Source organism: Scophthalmus maximus, chromosome 16, assembly GCF_022379125.1.
Source record: "Scophthalmus maximus strain ysfricsl-2021 chromosome 16, ASM2237912v1, whole genome shotgun sequence".
NCBI lineage: Eukaryota > Metazoa > Chordata > Actinopteri > Pleuronectiformes > Scophthalmidae > Scophthalmus > Scophthalmus maximus.
In genome coordinates, this window is record NC_061530.1 from 13789253 (window position 1) to 13801860 (window position 12608).

The 12608-nt window shown below is 43.5% G+C and overlaps 2 protein-coding genes across 3 annotated transcripts in view; both read right to left on the reverse strand.

Annotated features, from left to right (window-relative positions):
- The window catches only part of kcnh4b (potassium voltage-gated channel, subfamily H (eag-related), member 4b), a 43849-nt gene extending 37666 nt beyond the window's left edge, over positions 1 to 6183 (reverse strand). Inside the window, exons 1-3 of one of the 2 annotated variants that reach the window (XM_035611931.2) lie at positions 5355 to 6183; positions 1586 to 1738; positions 955 to 1517 (exon numbers count right to left, since the gene is read on the reverse strand). In XM_035611931.2, coding sequence (XP_035467824.2) covers positions 955 to 1030 — 76 coding nt within the window. In that variant the 5' untranslated portion in view covers positions 1031 to 1517; positions 1586 to 1738; positions 5355 to 6183. Of the gene's footprint in view, positions 1 to 954; positions 1739 to 5354 lie in introns of both variants that reach the window. The other variant, XM_035611932.2, reaches the window with a different exon arrangement.
- Positions 6184 to 6324: 141 nt separating this feature from the next.
- On the reverse strand, positions 6325 to 12101 carry ghdc (GH3 domain containing). The gene is made up of 11 exons (XM_035611933.2): positions 11870 to 12101; positions 11385 to 11678; positions 10187 to 10383; positions 9880 to 10074; positions 9639 to 9758; positions 9064 to 9361; positions 8230 to 8419; positions 7307 to 7378; positions 7082 to 7215; positions 6875 to 6963; positions 6325 to 6769 (listed from the first exon to the last, which is right to left on the reverse strand). The coding sequence occupies exons 1-11, from the start codon at positions 11952 to 11954 to the stop codon at positions 6548 to 6550; spliced, it is 1896 nt and encodes a 631-aa protein (XP_035467826.1). The 5' UTR covers positions 11955 to 12101; the 3' UTR covers positions 6325 to 6547.
- Positions 12102 to 12608: the final 507 nt, after the last annotated feature.

A 12608-nucleotide genomic window follows, 5' to 3' on the forward strand; every position in this document is an offset into this window, starting at 1 on the left:
TCAGCTCGGGAGCAGCTCTCTGGAGTTGGCAGGGAGTCTGTGTTTAGCTCAGGGACTCTTCGGCAGGGCAGATGCAACATGAGGACACGACCTCTGGTCCTCCAGCTGAACTCTGTGCTGAACCACATCATTCTCTAGATGCAACGTGTTTATGTGTTCACCCTACAAACCTGCTCATTTGTGTTTTAAAACCACAGTCGCCGTTCCGATATGAGAACAATTCCTGATGATGAGCAACACGTCTTTCGTGCTCCTGGGGGATCCTGTAACACCCTCATTAGGATGCCTGACTCGCAAGTCAAAGCTATAATTTGCGTACCCCACTCATCAATTACACAGCGAACGTCGCTCCATTTCACCGTGTTTATTTCACGGGGTTGAGCCGAGACCCAGCTCGGAGAGCGTCTGCGGAGAATAGCAGCTCCCTTCGTTCAGGCCGCTGCGGCTGGCTGAGGGGAGGACAGGCGCGATCGGCAAGCGCACAAACACAGACGTCCCCACGGTGTTTGTTTACAACGAGCCACAACTTCCCCTGAGGTGGCACGAGGTAAAAAAACAAGAGGCACACGCCGAGCAGAAATGGCAGCGCTGTCTAACGGCTGCAGTGGGCAGTTTGGAGCTAACTGTGGGAAACAGATGATTGAAGACAACCTGATTTTGGAAGGTCAACTTTATGCTCGTGTTTTATCCTGTGAAAAGTGCAAAAAAAACGTTTCTCTCCATCCCAGTGGGACCAGCGGCAGGTGTTGCTTTAGTCAGTCAGTGTTTCTGGTTCTCATACTGAGCCTCAGACGGACCTGTAGACAGATGTATCAGGGGAAATATGCTGAGATTCATTTCTAATTTCTCTCAAAACACCAAGCACGTTGCAACCAGCTTCGACAGACAAAAGATCTTTAGTGAATTTGTTGTCACTCCCTTCTAAACTACCTTTTGTGTTTCCACTGTACTTACGGGTGCCATCGAAGCGTGTCGCGATGGTGTCCAGGAAGGTGTTCTGGGGGGCCAGGAGGCCCTTCATCACCGGCATCTTGACCCAGATGTGGGACGGCCAACAGCTGGCTCGAGGTCACACCATCCCAGGATCAGAGCAGGGGGCTTCCAGGGTCCGTCGGCAGGGGCAGGAGACTCTGAAGGTGAAAGTCCGGTGCCGCTCACGGGGACACACATTTACAGAAAAAGCAGCCACCCTTCTTCCAAGCGATGCCTCTCCCAAAAAAAGAAAACAGTGCACCCTGGGGACGACTGAAGTAGCTCACGCCGCCAATGAAGAGGTTCAGGTGTGGACCGCTTGGATAAGCAGAAAGTTAAGAGTAGCAACCGCCACCAGCGGCTCAGCTAGCGAGGCGGGACTGGTCCAGGTGATGCTGAGATGCAAAGAGCTTCCCATCAGTCCGCCCAGCTGTTGCTCGTCTTGCACCTTTCAGCTGGAGAACTCACTCCAGCAGCAAAGTGGAGGAAGTTAACCTCCAGGTCCTCTCCGTTTTTCCATCTACAAAACAACAGGGACCAGGAATCTGCGAGACAAAAATAACAATAAATAAAAAGAAAAAATTAAGAAAGAGAGCAGGGAGTGTGTCTACACCTCTTTCATCCCTCAGCTCAGTGCTCTATAAGGATGCTGTGGCTGAGTTGTTGTAGCTTCTTAAGCTTTCTCTCTCTCTCTGTGCCTCGCTCCTGCTTCCATCCACTCCCAGCCAATGAGATGCTGGCATCCTCTGTGGGGACCTGTTTTCATCTGTGGTGGGGGGAGAGAGGGAGCGAGAGAGAGGGAACGAGTGAGAGAGAAGGGAGAGTTGGAGGGAGCAGGGACGGAGGGAGGGAGGATGCTTTCGGAGCTGGTGACAGCACCATTACACCCCATAGAGCTACTATCAGCACATGGCTTTTGTGTGCATGTCTGCAAATCAGGGAAAGATGGATTACCTGCATGTCGGTGAATGCAGCCTATTGTATTCGGTTGGAGCGTGTGACTCAGGGGAAATAGCGAAAGCATGGGGGGGAAACATGCATTTTTTCTTATAAATCTACTCTTTCTCCTACTGAAGGAGCTGCGTGATCTATAAGGACTGCAGCCCTCCAATCCCGTTCCTCGAATATCGCCGTTTCCAACTTTTAAAACTCTCCTCTGCATAGAGCTGGTCACTGTTGCCCTCCCACCATCTACAGTATCCTCATGGGAGAATTAAGGCTCTGGGGTAAAAGCCGCTAAGAGCGGATTAAAAGGATAAGCCTGGAGATGTTATTCAAGGGGGACTTGATGCTGAACACACCAAAGAAACGTCACAACTTATCTTACTTTGACCCATAGCAAACGGCACGGCTTGGCAGATAAGGGAAATACCTTTCGACAGCGATGACGCTTAACAGAATCAACTGTTTATCTTAAAACCTTTTTTTTTAATGGGAGCTGTCAACAGTGATATCACTAGATTGTACAGGAGTCAGGGAAAGATGAGCCTGCCATTATGGTGATTAATTTAACCGTCATTAAATATGAAACATTGCAAACTACATTAAGAAACCTGATGATTAGATGATGATTTCTTTGCCCTTTCCTTTGAACCAGATGTCCATATGTTAAATGACAGGAGTCCAGCACAGGTTTAGATGCAATGCAACAACACCATTTGTTATTATTAAGATGTACAGTATACAGCTTTTGGCAGGAGAAAAAAATTAAAAAATGGTCAGTAGACAATTCTGTTTATTCAGTTCATTGTAAATGTGACTACAAGCGGTTTTCAGCTGGAGTAAAGGTCTGTGTGTTTTTGTGGAGCTGAATTGTCACTGTGATTTATGTGGCGCTTGAGGATGTCGAGGTTGTATACGTTCAGCCAGCAGCCATAAGAAAAACCCAGGACAGATCCCACAACAGCCATATATCATTTCAACGTTTTTATTTTTTTAAACCTCTTCAGTCTTTTTTGTGACACATTACTTTGGAGCGTATATGAAGAAACCAGGAAGGATTTGAAACTGGAATATTTTAGACTTCAGTGAAATACTAGGATAACAATGTTCAGAATACATTTCCTAGACCATACCTTCAAATCAAACTGTACAAATCAGGACTCAAGTTCAAAAAATGTAGGTGACAAAAAACAGAGACAATAAGATAATCTCAGATAATAATAACCAGGTCAAAGATAATGGCGCTCGTCTGTACAGGCACTCTATCTGAAATGGCACTTTTAATATAAAATCTAAGTGGATAAAATTGAACAAAAATTAAAATACAAATGACGCGGGAGGGGCAGGACGACACTCATCAATAACATCCTGTCAGTCAGATAATTCAGAGGAGAAATGGAGATTAAAATGCATAGAGTAATTAATCTGTCCAGCCGGCAGCACAGGTAAGCTACATTTGGAGGAAAAGAGGAGGAGAGAAGGTAACCAGTGAAAGTAGACGACTGTCTCGCGGACTGCTAAAAGCGTATTGTTCCCTCCCACAGATCCTGTTCAAGCCCTGGCAGCTTTTCACTGCTATTTATTTTTAATGGCCTCATTGTCCTTTCTGCTTGTAGTTCATCCATCTCTGCTGGTCACTAATAAAGAGGCTAATCCATTAAACATGGCCACTATCTACGCCACAGGCTCATACGACGGAGTGACGCACAGGCAGCCAGGTGAAATATTACACCCAACTACATTTCCCACATTTCCGAGCTTGTCTAAATGTCGAGGGGAGGGATATCGCTCAATTTGAAATGGGTCCGCTCAAATATGGAACGAAACACAAAATGAATTGAATATTTTGAGAAAAAAAACAGCCTCTAACTTACCATTTTAAACTTGAATGAAAGTCCACAGCCCTAATCCTGATTTGAACTGAGATAGATAAGCTTTATAGCCGGTGTCATTCACTCCACATGCGACATCCCTTCCCTCAATCAAACGCATCCACCTTCCCCATTTAGAAATCAGGCCTGTCATTCTCAAATCTCATCTGTTTACATTGAATTTAAATTGTGACTGAGCAGATGTGCACACAAGCGATGAGTGTGCGAGTGTATTTGTGTGTGTGTGTGTGTGTGTGTGTGTGTGTGTGTGTGTGTGTGTGTGTGTGTGTGTGTGTGTGGGTGTGTGTGTGTGTGTGTGTGTGTGTGTGTGCATGCAAATCTTCAAGGCACGTGAGGATGACAGACAGCAAGACAGGGACAAGCATGAATGAATTGATTAACAAAAAACAACTTGTCAAATCACGGCTGAAATGACTGGTGTTTTCTGTATTCTGTGTTTCTTCAACCCCATTCAGTTTAAAACCCACTTCTTATTATTTTCTGTCCTTGGATTGTTTTCATTTCATTTTTACAAACTTTGTAAAACGGCCTTGGGTTCCTTGAAAGGCCCTACATGAAAACCAATTTACTATTGTTTTCATTATCATAGCAGTTACTCACATTGGTTGAACAGCACCATTTTTGATAAAGTCTACCACACTGAGTTGGAACAAATTAATTCACAGGACATATTTTTGTTGAAAAAAATGTTCTATCACTGAGAAAAATAAGGAATATATTTTTTATTTAGTTCCTAATTTTGTGGTTTAAATGTTTTGCTTTTATCTTTTATCTGACACCACATATTTATAATGTTCACCTGTTATAATGGCAAAAACATTTCGGTATCATTATTGTTGCAGTTCTTTAAAGCTCAGAGGTCTGTTTTTTTTTCTTTAAAGCTTTGGCAGAAATATACACAGAAGTGTTTAACATTATTGCCACTAGTGTTTTACACAAGGGCACACGAGCAGGGAGGTGAAATATTGAAAGTCCGCCTGTATGCGCTACAGGGCCGGAGACCGTGAGGAAGGGAAGAGACTTTCACTTCCTCAGGTAACCACAGGTTAAACTGTTTAAAACCTCCAGAGAGGAAAACGAGACCTCGGCCTCGGTTTTTTCTTTAACGTCACCATCAACATCTAAGGACTACTTGGTCTGGGGTACATTTATCTGTCATCACTTCACTGCTGCTTCAATCTGATCTCACCATGGAGGCAAAACAAGGCGAGAGCAGTGTCAAATCTCTGCTGAAGTGGGACGTTTCTAAAAATATTAGCCCACTTTGTGGACGTAGAGAAGCGTGGCACGCAGCGAACACGTGGGAGTAACAGATGTTCAGAAAGGGGCTCGTTCAGTGTTTAGCTGCACAATTTTTTTCATCTTTGACAACATGATAAAGATTCAATAGAAGTGTGGTAAAGGATAACATCTCATAAGATACAATAATGCTGAAGTTAGTAAATATTCAGTAGTTAAATATCACTGTAAAAAATGTTCAAAATTCTGCCTTTGCGCTTGAGCGAGCTGTTGTTCCAAACTGAGTGGTTTTATGTCTGGTTGACTTACAGTGACGTGGCTTCAGCTCCAGGCTTCTAAAGGGATATGATCAAGAATCCCGATCGTAGACTGGAGCTCACGAGACAAATAGTGAATCTGGTCGCCTGAAGGGAGACAGCAAGAAGTGAGTTACCGAGCATGTCTGACACGTAAGATCAGCCCCCTCTAGTGGCCGATGACACAGTCCTGAAAGAACAAGCACAACTGCTGGTCGGAGAGTGAAAAATAAAACCCACACCAGCATCAGCACCAGTCTGACAGTCAACAACAAGACGCACCAGAACTTCTGTGCTGATTGATCGATAAATGTAATGTACTAATACATTGGTGTAAAAACCTCATGTTCAGCACCAAGAAATGAAAATAATGTTTGTAAAATAAATTATACAAGCAAACTGCGTTCACTTGCTACATGAGCATATTAAGGGGGAAAAGGGAACAAATCGTGGAAAGCTAGTGAGTCTTGATTTCATACAGTTGCTTCACTTGAGGTGAAATAAGATATTTCACAAGTTTTCCTTGAAGATATATAACAAAAGTTTCGAGGTAAACTAATTTAGGATAAATTAAGGCAAAACTCCTGATTTAAGGCAAACAAGGGGTTTCATTATAGATTTAAATCTTGCCAGATGTTGATTTAATCCTCACAGGTGACACCACGTGAATACATATGTGAATATGATGATGCCAAAACAGTCAATATCACCATATGGCGTCTACTAAAAGGGTGAAATATATAGCCATGTTAAATATTTTATAAGCTTCAACGGGTTGAGTGGAGAGTTTACTAATGTTCTTTTACTTTTTTGCCAGCTGCTCCAAAAAAACATGCGAGTACTGTACCTGATCACCCGAAGGTAAGGCAACAAAATCAGAGAATGAATGAATGAATTTATGCAGCATAAATCAGAATGAATATTTAGGGTTTAAATATGACTGTCATGTCATTAAAACATATCATAAACAAAACAACAGTAACCGTTTTTAAAATGTGCTTTAATACAATTATTAATATGGTTGAGGGGGTGAGGGGACGGGGGGGATCAGTCAGATAAACATTTTTAAAAGTCAAAAATTAATGATGTGTTTTTGTCTTTTGACAGTTGCCAAAGGCACAATTGACCAACTCCGTCGTTCAGTCAGTCGGCGCTCACCACAGTGAGAGTCACAAGCTTCATCTCACTCCCCCACAAGAGAAGGTTTCAGGAAACCGTTTTTCCCAGTAAGAAATCGGCAAATTCTTTCCTGCGCAGAACCCGATGCATTTTGAAGGTGTTGGGTGAGGTGTTTGAGAAAGCCATCATCTGCTTACGGAGCTCCTTGAACGCACCGTCCGCCACCAGCTGCACCCTCATTGGCCCAATGCTGCCCTTGGTACGGAAAGACTTGTAGACGGCCGAGTCCTGCTGCAGGCAGATGTCCAGCTGCCAGGACGGAGAGAAGTAGGCATTCAGACAATTACGAGTGATTTCATGATTACGCGCGAGCACACTGTGCATTTTTGCACTTTTATCTATGAATGTCTTTACCTTGTAACGCTGCTCCTCTGTAAGGTTTCTCACACCTTTCAGCTCTACAAACACCTTGTAGTGAGGATCTGAGCAGCCGGCTGAATCTCCTACCACACCGCAGTGAAGTAAAGTAAGTTAATTTCGGTGCAAACCACTTGGAAGAGTTCACACACACAGAGGTCAGATTAATGTCATGATTTGGGTGGTATCACTGAGACATCTTACCCAGGATGCCACTCTCAGCGCAGCAGTAGTCGATCAGTTGAGCTCCCGGCCACTGGGCGACAGCTTTCTTCAGAGCGTGAAGGAACAACGCCTCGGACACCTTCTCGCCCCGAACGTTCAACATCTGGCCCCGTCTGAGAGGAGACAGACGCAGGGGTAAAATATTTAGCTTTTTTTTAAATGTACAGGCAGAGAACAAGACAACTGTACCGTTCCATACTGTACCTGTACTGAAACTCAACAATGGGACACTGATTATGGAATCCAACCACTTTCACAATGTCTCCGACGCGGTATCTGTGAAACAGCAAACACCAAAATCACTTTTGCTACTGTGCAACACACCACACGTTCAGTAGTTAAAATGCTAATTGCATATCAGACTCTTGTCTAATGAGGCCAGAGCACGAATCTTGATATTGACTCCATCAAGCAGTGCAGTCAAGTGAAACCACAATAACAATGACACAAAGTAATTATGGGACATAATTTCACTCGCACAACTTTTTGTAGCCTAAAATTTGACTGAAGGGCGAATGAGACCTAACAACCCTCTGACCATAGAGGCCACAAACAAAACGTTTTCCGAGTTCAATCTGATCAACAGATGTTTTACTATTATGACGAAGTATTAGGGTGACTTAAAGGGAAATAAGAATCTGAGATTTCTAGAATAAGGTCATAATGAAAAAGTCCAGGATTAAATGTAAATTTAGGCTACATGTATTTTTTATACAGGGAATATCAGAGGATCAGTTTGTCGTTGATGTGTTTAAATGAGGAATGTTGAGCATCTTTAGTTAGAATTTGGTATAAGCTTCACAAATTATGAAATACTAAATCGTACACATACATCAGCACCACATTATCATAAGTATCTGGACTTTAAAAGATTGTACTCTAAAGAAAGAACCACACACATTTGGACAAAATTGCCTCTTTTGTGGAGGAGGAAATGTTAAATAGTTTTTTCTTTTTCTTGAAATATTATGACTTTTTCCTAATTACTTATTTTATTCTTAGTAATATTAGGATGTTCTTCTTAAATACGACATATTTCTGGAAATCTCCCCAAAATTTATCTTCAATATGGCCCTGATGTCTTACACCATGTTTCCAAAACAATATAAAAATTACATTTTTCATACCTGAAGAGTCCTGAAGCGTTGGTGATGACAAGCTCGTAGTTCTGTCCCTCCTCCACCTCCTCCATCAGCAGAGTGTGAGGGGTCTCCTCCTCCAGGCTGCTCTCTGGCAGGAACTCGCAGAACATGGAGCGAGGACACAGCAGATAGCGTCTGTTAGGCTCTTGGGGCCACAGGTTCACCCCTATCAGACCTGCAGGGGCACACACATTCAATTTGTAAAAAATATCTTAAAAATGTTAAGATTGGTGCAATTATCAATCACCCTCTTCTTTTGAGGCCAGAACGAATTAAGTTGACATTTTATTTTTAATGAAACGATTACTCATGTTAATTATAAACTGTCAAACTTTACAAAAATGTCCATCACAACTTATCAGAAGCTTTTAATTCTTTATTATTCGCCAATAATGCAGAAAAGAAAACAAGCCTTATGTGCCTTTGTAAATCTGTAACCACCAAAAGGTGAAACAAAAGCAACTGGAAATTACTGAATTTTTCGTTTAATGTCATCCGTGTTGTTTCCTTACATCCTTTTATATACGTTTAGCTCTATGAATGCTATTTACACTGAACTGAAGAGTCCCACTGTGGGCCAAGCGTTCTTGACATTTACTTCCTGTCATTTTTTCTAATACATACTTAATGCTCAATATGCTTATTAGACAATAAACTAAAGGACCTTGTGTGGCTTTAGCAGTACAGTAGGACACACACCCTCCGCCCGTTATGTCCGGCATACATTTTCTGGCATTGTACCGTGAGAACTGACTTTCACTTTGTCATTTACAGCAGCTGTTCCCACAGCGGTGTCCTGGGTCGTGTACCGGTTCTTACCTTCAGTAGCAGCATAAAAGGGTGAGTAGAAAGGCACACCCTGGCAGTAATTCTCCCTCAGCATTTCCCCGTAGATCTGGTTCGAGCCCGAGTCCACCGCCAGCACCAGGTGGAGGTGAGGCCACAGCCGCTTGGCGATCCCCTTGAAGCCGTCCTGGAAGTGGGCCCGCAGCTGAGCGGCTCTCTCTGGGTCTGGCTTCATCAGAGCTTCGAGGCTGACCCTCACACTGGGCTCCAGATTCAGAGCGCTGCTCACCTTCCCTTGCTCAATGTCCCCCACGAGCTCCTGCCAACGTTCCTGCAGGACGGAGAGGAAATCGGGGCGATGTTACTTTCTTAATCCTTCGTTCATCAAACAAGTTAACAAAGCACTCAAAACAGCCTGACACGATTTCATTGTATTTGTCTCATAAATTCACTTGAATTAAGGAAATCAATCGGCACAACTGATTTTTTAAATTTGGAGGAATGTTATGTAACATTTTCAATATTTTGCTGCATTTATAAATCTAATCAAGGAGAGTGTTTGTGAGTGTTTATGACATGACGTGCAACCTTAGTGAACTATGCCGTACCTGAAGGGCACTGAAAGCATAGAAAACTGTGGATGCAAAGTTGGACTCCAGCATTCCCACACTCCGATCCTTCAGAGCAAACAGGAGGTGCAGGTAGAGGGTATCCTTTTCATTGAGAACCTGCCGGGACAGCGGACAGTGCAGTTTAGTGGGAAATGAATAGACATATGCATTCACATCAAGAGAAAATGCTGAGGAATCATCAAGTGACATCATGACAAAATAAATATATTGAATGTACCTCAAAGGCGGGTGCTGGGGTTGTATAGAGGTTCAGCATGTGGCGTGAGGAGGCGGGCGTGGAGGAGTTTGGTCCAATGCGAATGCCGGCCTCTGACTGGCGAAAGGTAGGTGTGTAGAAGAACTTGGTTGTGCGCTGCAGGCTGTCAGTTGCAGGGAATGCCTGGCGCATGGCATCCAAACACACTGTCACTCCCTGACGCACAAATGAATATTATTATTATTATTATCCTAGTTTTACATGCCGAACAGCAGAACACAGGCTGCAGCCGGAAGAGCCCATCATAGGCACAGAGCGGCGGCTTCACCTGCAGGAAGAACTCGGTGTTGGTGTCTTTGGTGCTGAGTAGCATGGCGCTGGATCCTGATGTCCCGGAGGTCATGGCCAGGATCAGGGGCTTCTCGGCAATGATCAGCTTCTCCTCTCCTGCAGCGATGCGTTGGATGAGCTCTCTGTAGTGCTCGTACGTGGTGATGGGGTGACGGGCCCGAAAGCTGACGCTGTCTGAAACAACGAGTGTAACTGTGAGCAATCAAGTTCAGTGAAGTCTGTTGAGAATTAATTTTGATTTCATCATTTTGAAATGCTCCTTTTCGCCAATGAAGACTACGAGTTGTGGCTTAAAGCTTTAAAAAAATTCTAGTTAGTGCACATTTGAGCTGTAATTATACTATCACACATACTCTTTACAAGGACAAAAATGTACTTTCATGACTTTAAAGAGCTTGTTTGATTCACCAACAGCATCACCGTCAATCTTTAAATTCCTCATGAGTCTGATTGCAGTCACAATTATATTGTTATGCACATTTTGAATGCAAAACATTTCTTTATTTTAAATTAAAGTAAATTAGAAATGTTTGGGATTTGAGTCCCACCAGCTTGTTTTTGGTCAAAACTGAAGATAAACTTTTGGAACATTTTTAAAATGTAAAACCACATAATTTAAAAAAAAGTAAAGGGACATTCCTGGAGACATAATTGAAAGAAAATAAGGCAACAAATTTGAAGGTCAAATAAACAATCAACAGAAGAAAGATCAACCAATTTGACAGTCTGATCATCTTTTTAAGTCAACTAACAACCAAATCAAACTAAATATTATTCATCAAAGTAAATAAAATGTCTTATTTACTGACAATCAACTTTTGGCCAGGAATTGTGGACATGAATTCTTCACTTTTTTAAGAGACTTCAAATGAAGAACACAATCACTGATTGATTGATTGATTGATTGATTGATTGATTATGAAATGAATTTTTTCAAGTAAAGCTATGAAAAACATTTCTCGGGGACCAAACCCTCAGTAAAACGATGCTTGTGGTCCTGCAGCCTATAGACTCTGACTTTATGTAAACCACATGTAACATTACATCACAGCTCAGTTCAAGGACAAACGTGTGTGTGCGCGTGTGTGTGTGTGGGAGCTGGTTTGACAATATGTCCCGGTGGCAACACACTAACTCCACTGAATGACACACAACCACGTTCTTCTCCTTCTTGCCTTTCATGGAGCAGAAGTCGAGCCGTCTCCCGTAGCTCGTGTCGGCGTCGCGGCGCAGGCGCCTCAGCAGCGTCTCCTCCTGCACCCGCTTCACGTCGCGGGTGTCCGCCTCGAGCCTCGCCCTCTGCCGCCGGCCGAGCCAGCCCACGGCCTTCACCGCCGCGTACTGGCCGAGCAGGCCGCCCAGCGTCCGCGTGTCCCCCCTCATCTTGGAGCGGACGTCCCTCCACACGAGGATCGCCCCGGCCAGGGAGCAGGCCCCGAAGGCGGCGGGCAGCAGGCGCACGGGCATCGCTGCGGAGAAGGAAGACGAGAACACGCGGGGACAGGGTCACGCGGGGGCGCTGTTGGTCTATATTTACATCCGTCTGGGGTTGGGGTTTTTTTTTAAATCAACAGTCAAGGTGGGACAAGCAGACGCTGCCGCTGCTGCGCCTCCAACAACTCTTGTGCGACATTTCCCGCATTCAGCTCCATCGTCTTACCGTGCGTCTGTGCAACGATGGCGGCAGCGACCGATAAGACCGCAAAACACAGCGGCACGGCGACACGAAACCAAGAGGCAGCCATCAAGAGAATCGTGTCAACAACTTGTTCCGTTGTTTTAACCGTTGACGTGTGATATTACGCGTCAGGCTACATCTTCTACGTCTAACGAAGAGCCCAAACTTTTTGCCTTCGCAGCAGTCGTTTGAGCTACTTCCGTGTTTGGATCACAGCCTGCGCCTGATTGGTCGAGCGAACGATGACGCTCGTCTGTATCAGGTCTTGATTATGTATTTTTTTTTGTATACATTTTATTTTATGCACTAACTTTTGTATATTGATCTAATGAATAATAAATAATTATAATTTATCATTTTTTTCAATGTCTTGATTCTGTTTGTGAATCCTCACTTTTCCATTGGCTGCATATATATTTGTGCAGTCAAAAATGTTTAGACATTTTTTTTCAGTGGAGTGGTCTGACAGATATTAACTCTGGCTATTCCGTTTAACAGCTATATTCTTTTTAACCTTCTTTAACTTTTACCTTTAGTCATGCAGAGATACCGTGTTATTTTCGAACTTTCCCCGAGTTAGATTGACCCTTTTTTTGTATTTGGTGTCAGACAAAACATTGGGGTATCTTTGCTCAGTTGGGATCAAATAACTCAATCACGATCACATAGGAATCCAGAAATTTGAGCCAAACTCAGCAAATAAACTCATATGGAGTGAGGG

What these genes read in the sequence shown, in the direction of transcription:
- ghdc (XM_035611933.2), bottom strand. Translation starts at nt 11,954, where the DNA reads ATGGCTGCCTCTTGGTTTCGTGTCGCCGTGCCGCTGTGTTTTGCGGTC. An exon ending in CATCGTTGCACAGACGCACG is followed by an intron (nt 11,679 to 11,869) that starts GTAAGACGATGG and finishes CCTTCTCCGCAG; the next exon opens with CGATGCCCGTGCGCCTGCTG. An exon ending in CAGAGGAGCAGCGTTACAAG is followed by an intron (nt 6,770 to 6,874) that starts GTAAAGACATTC and finishes CCGTCCTGGCAG; the next exon opens with CTGGACATCTGCCTGCAGCA.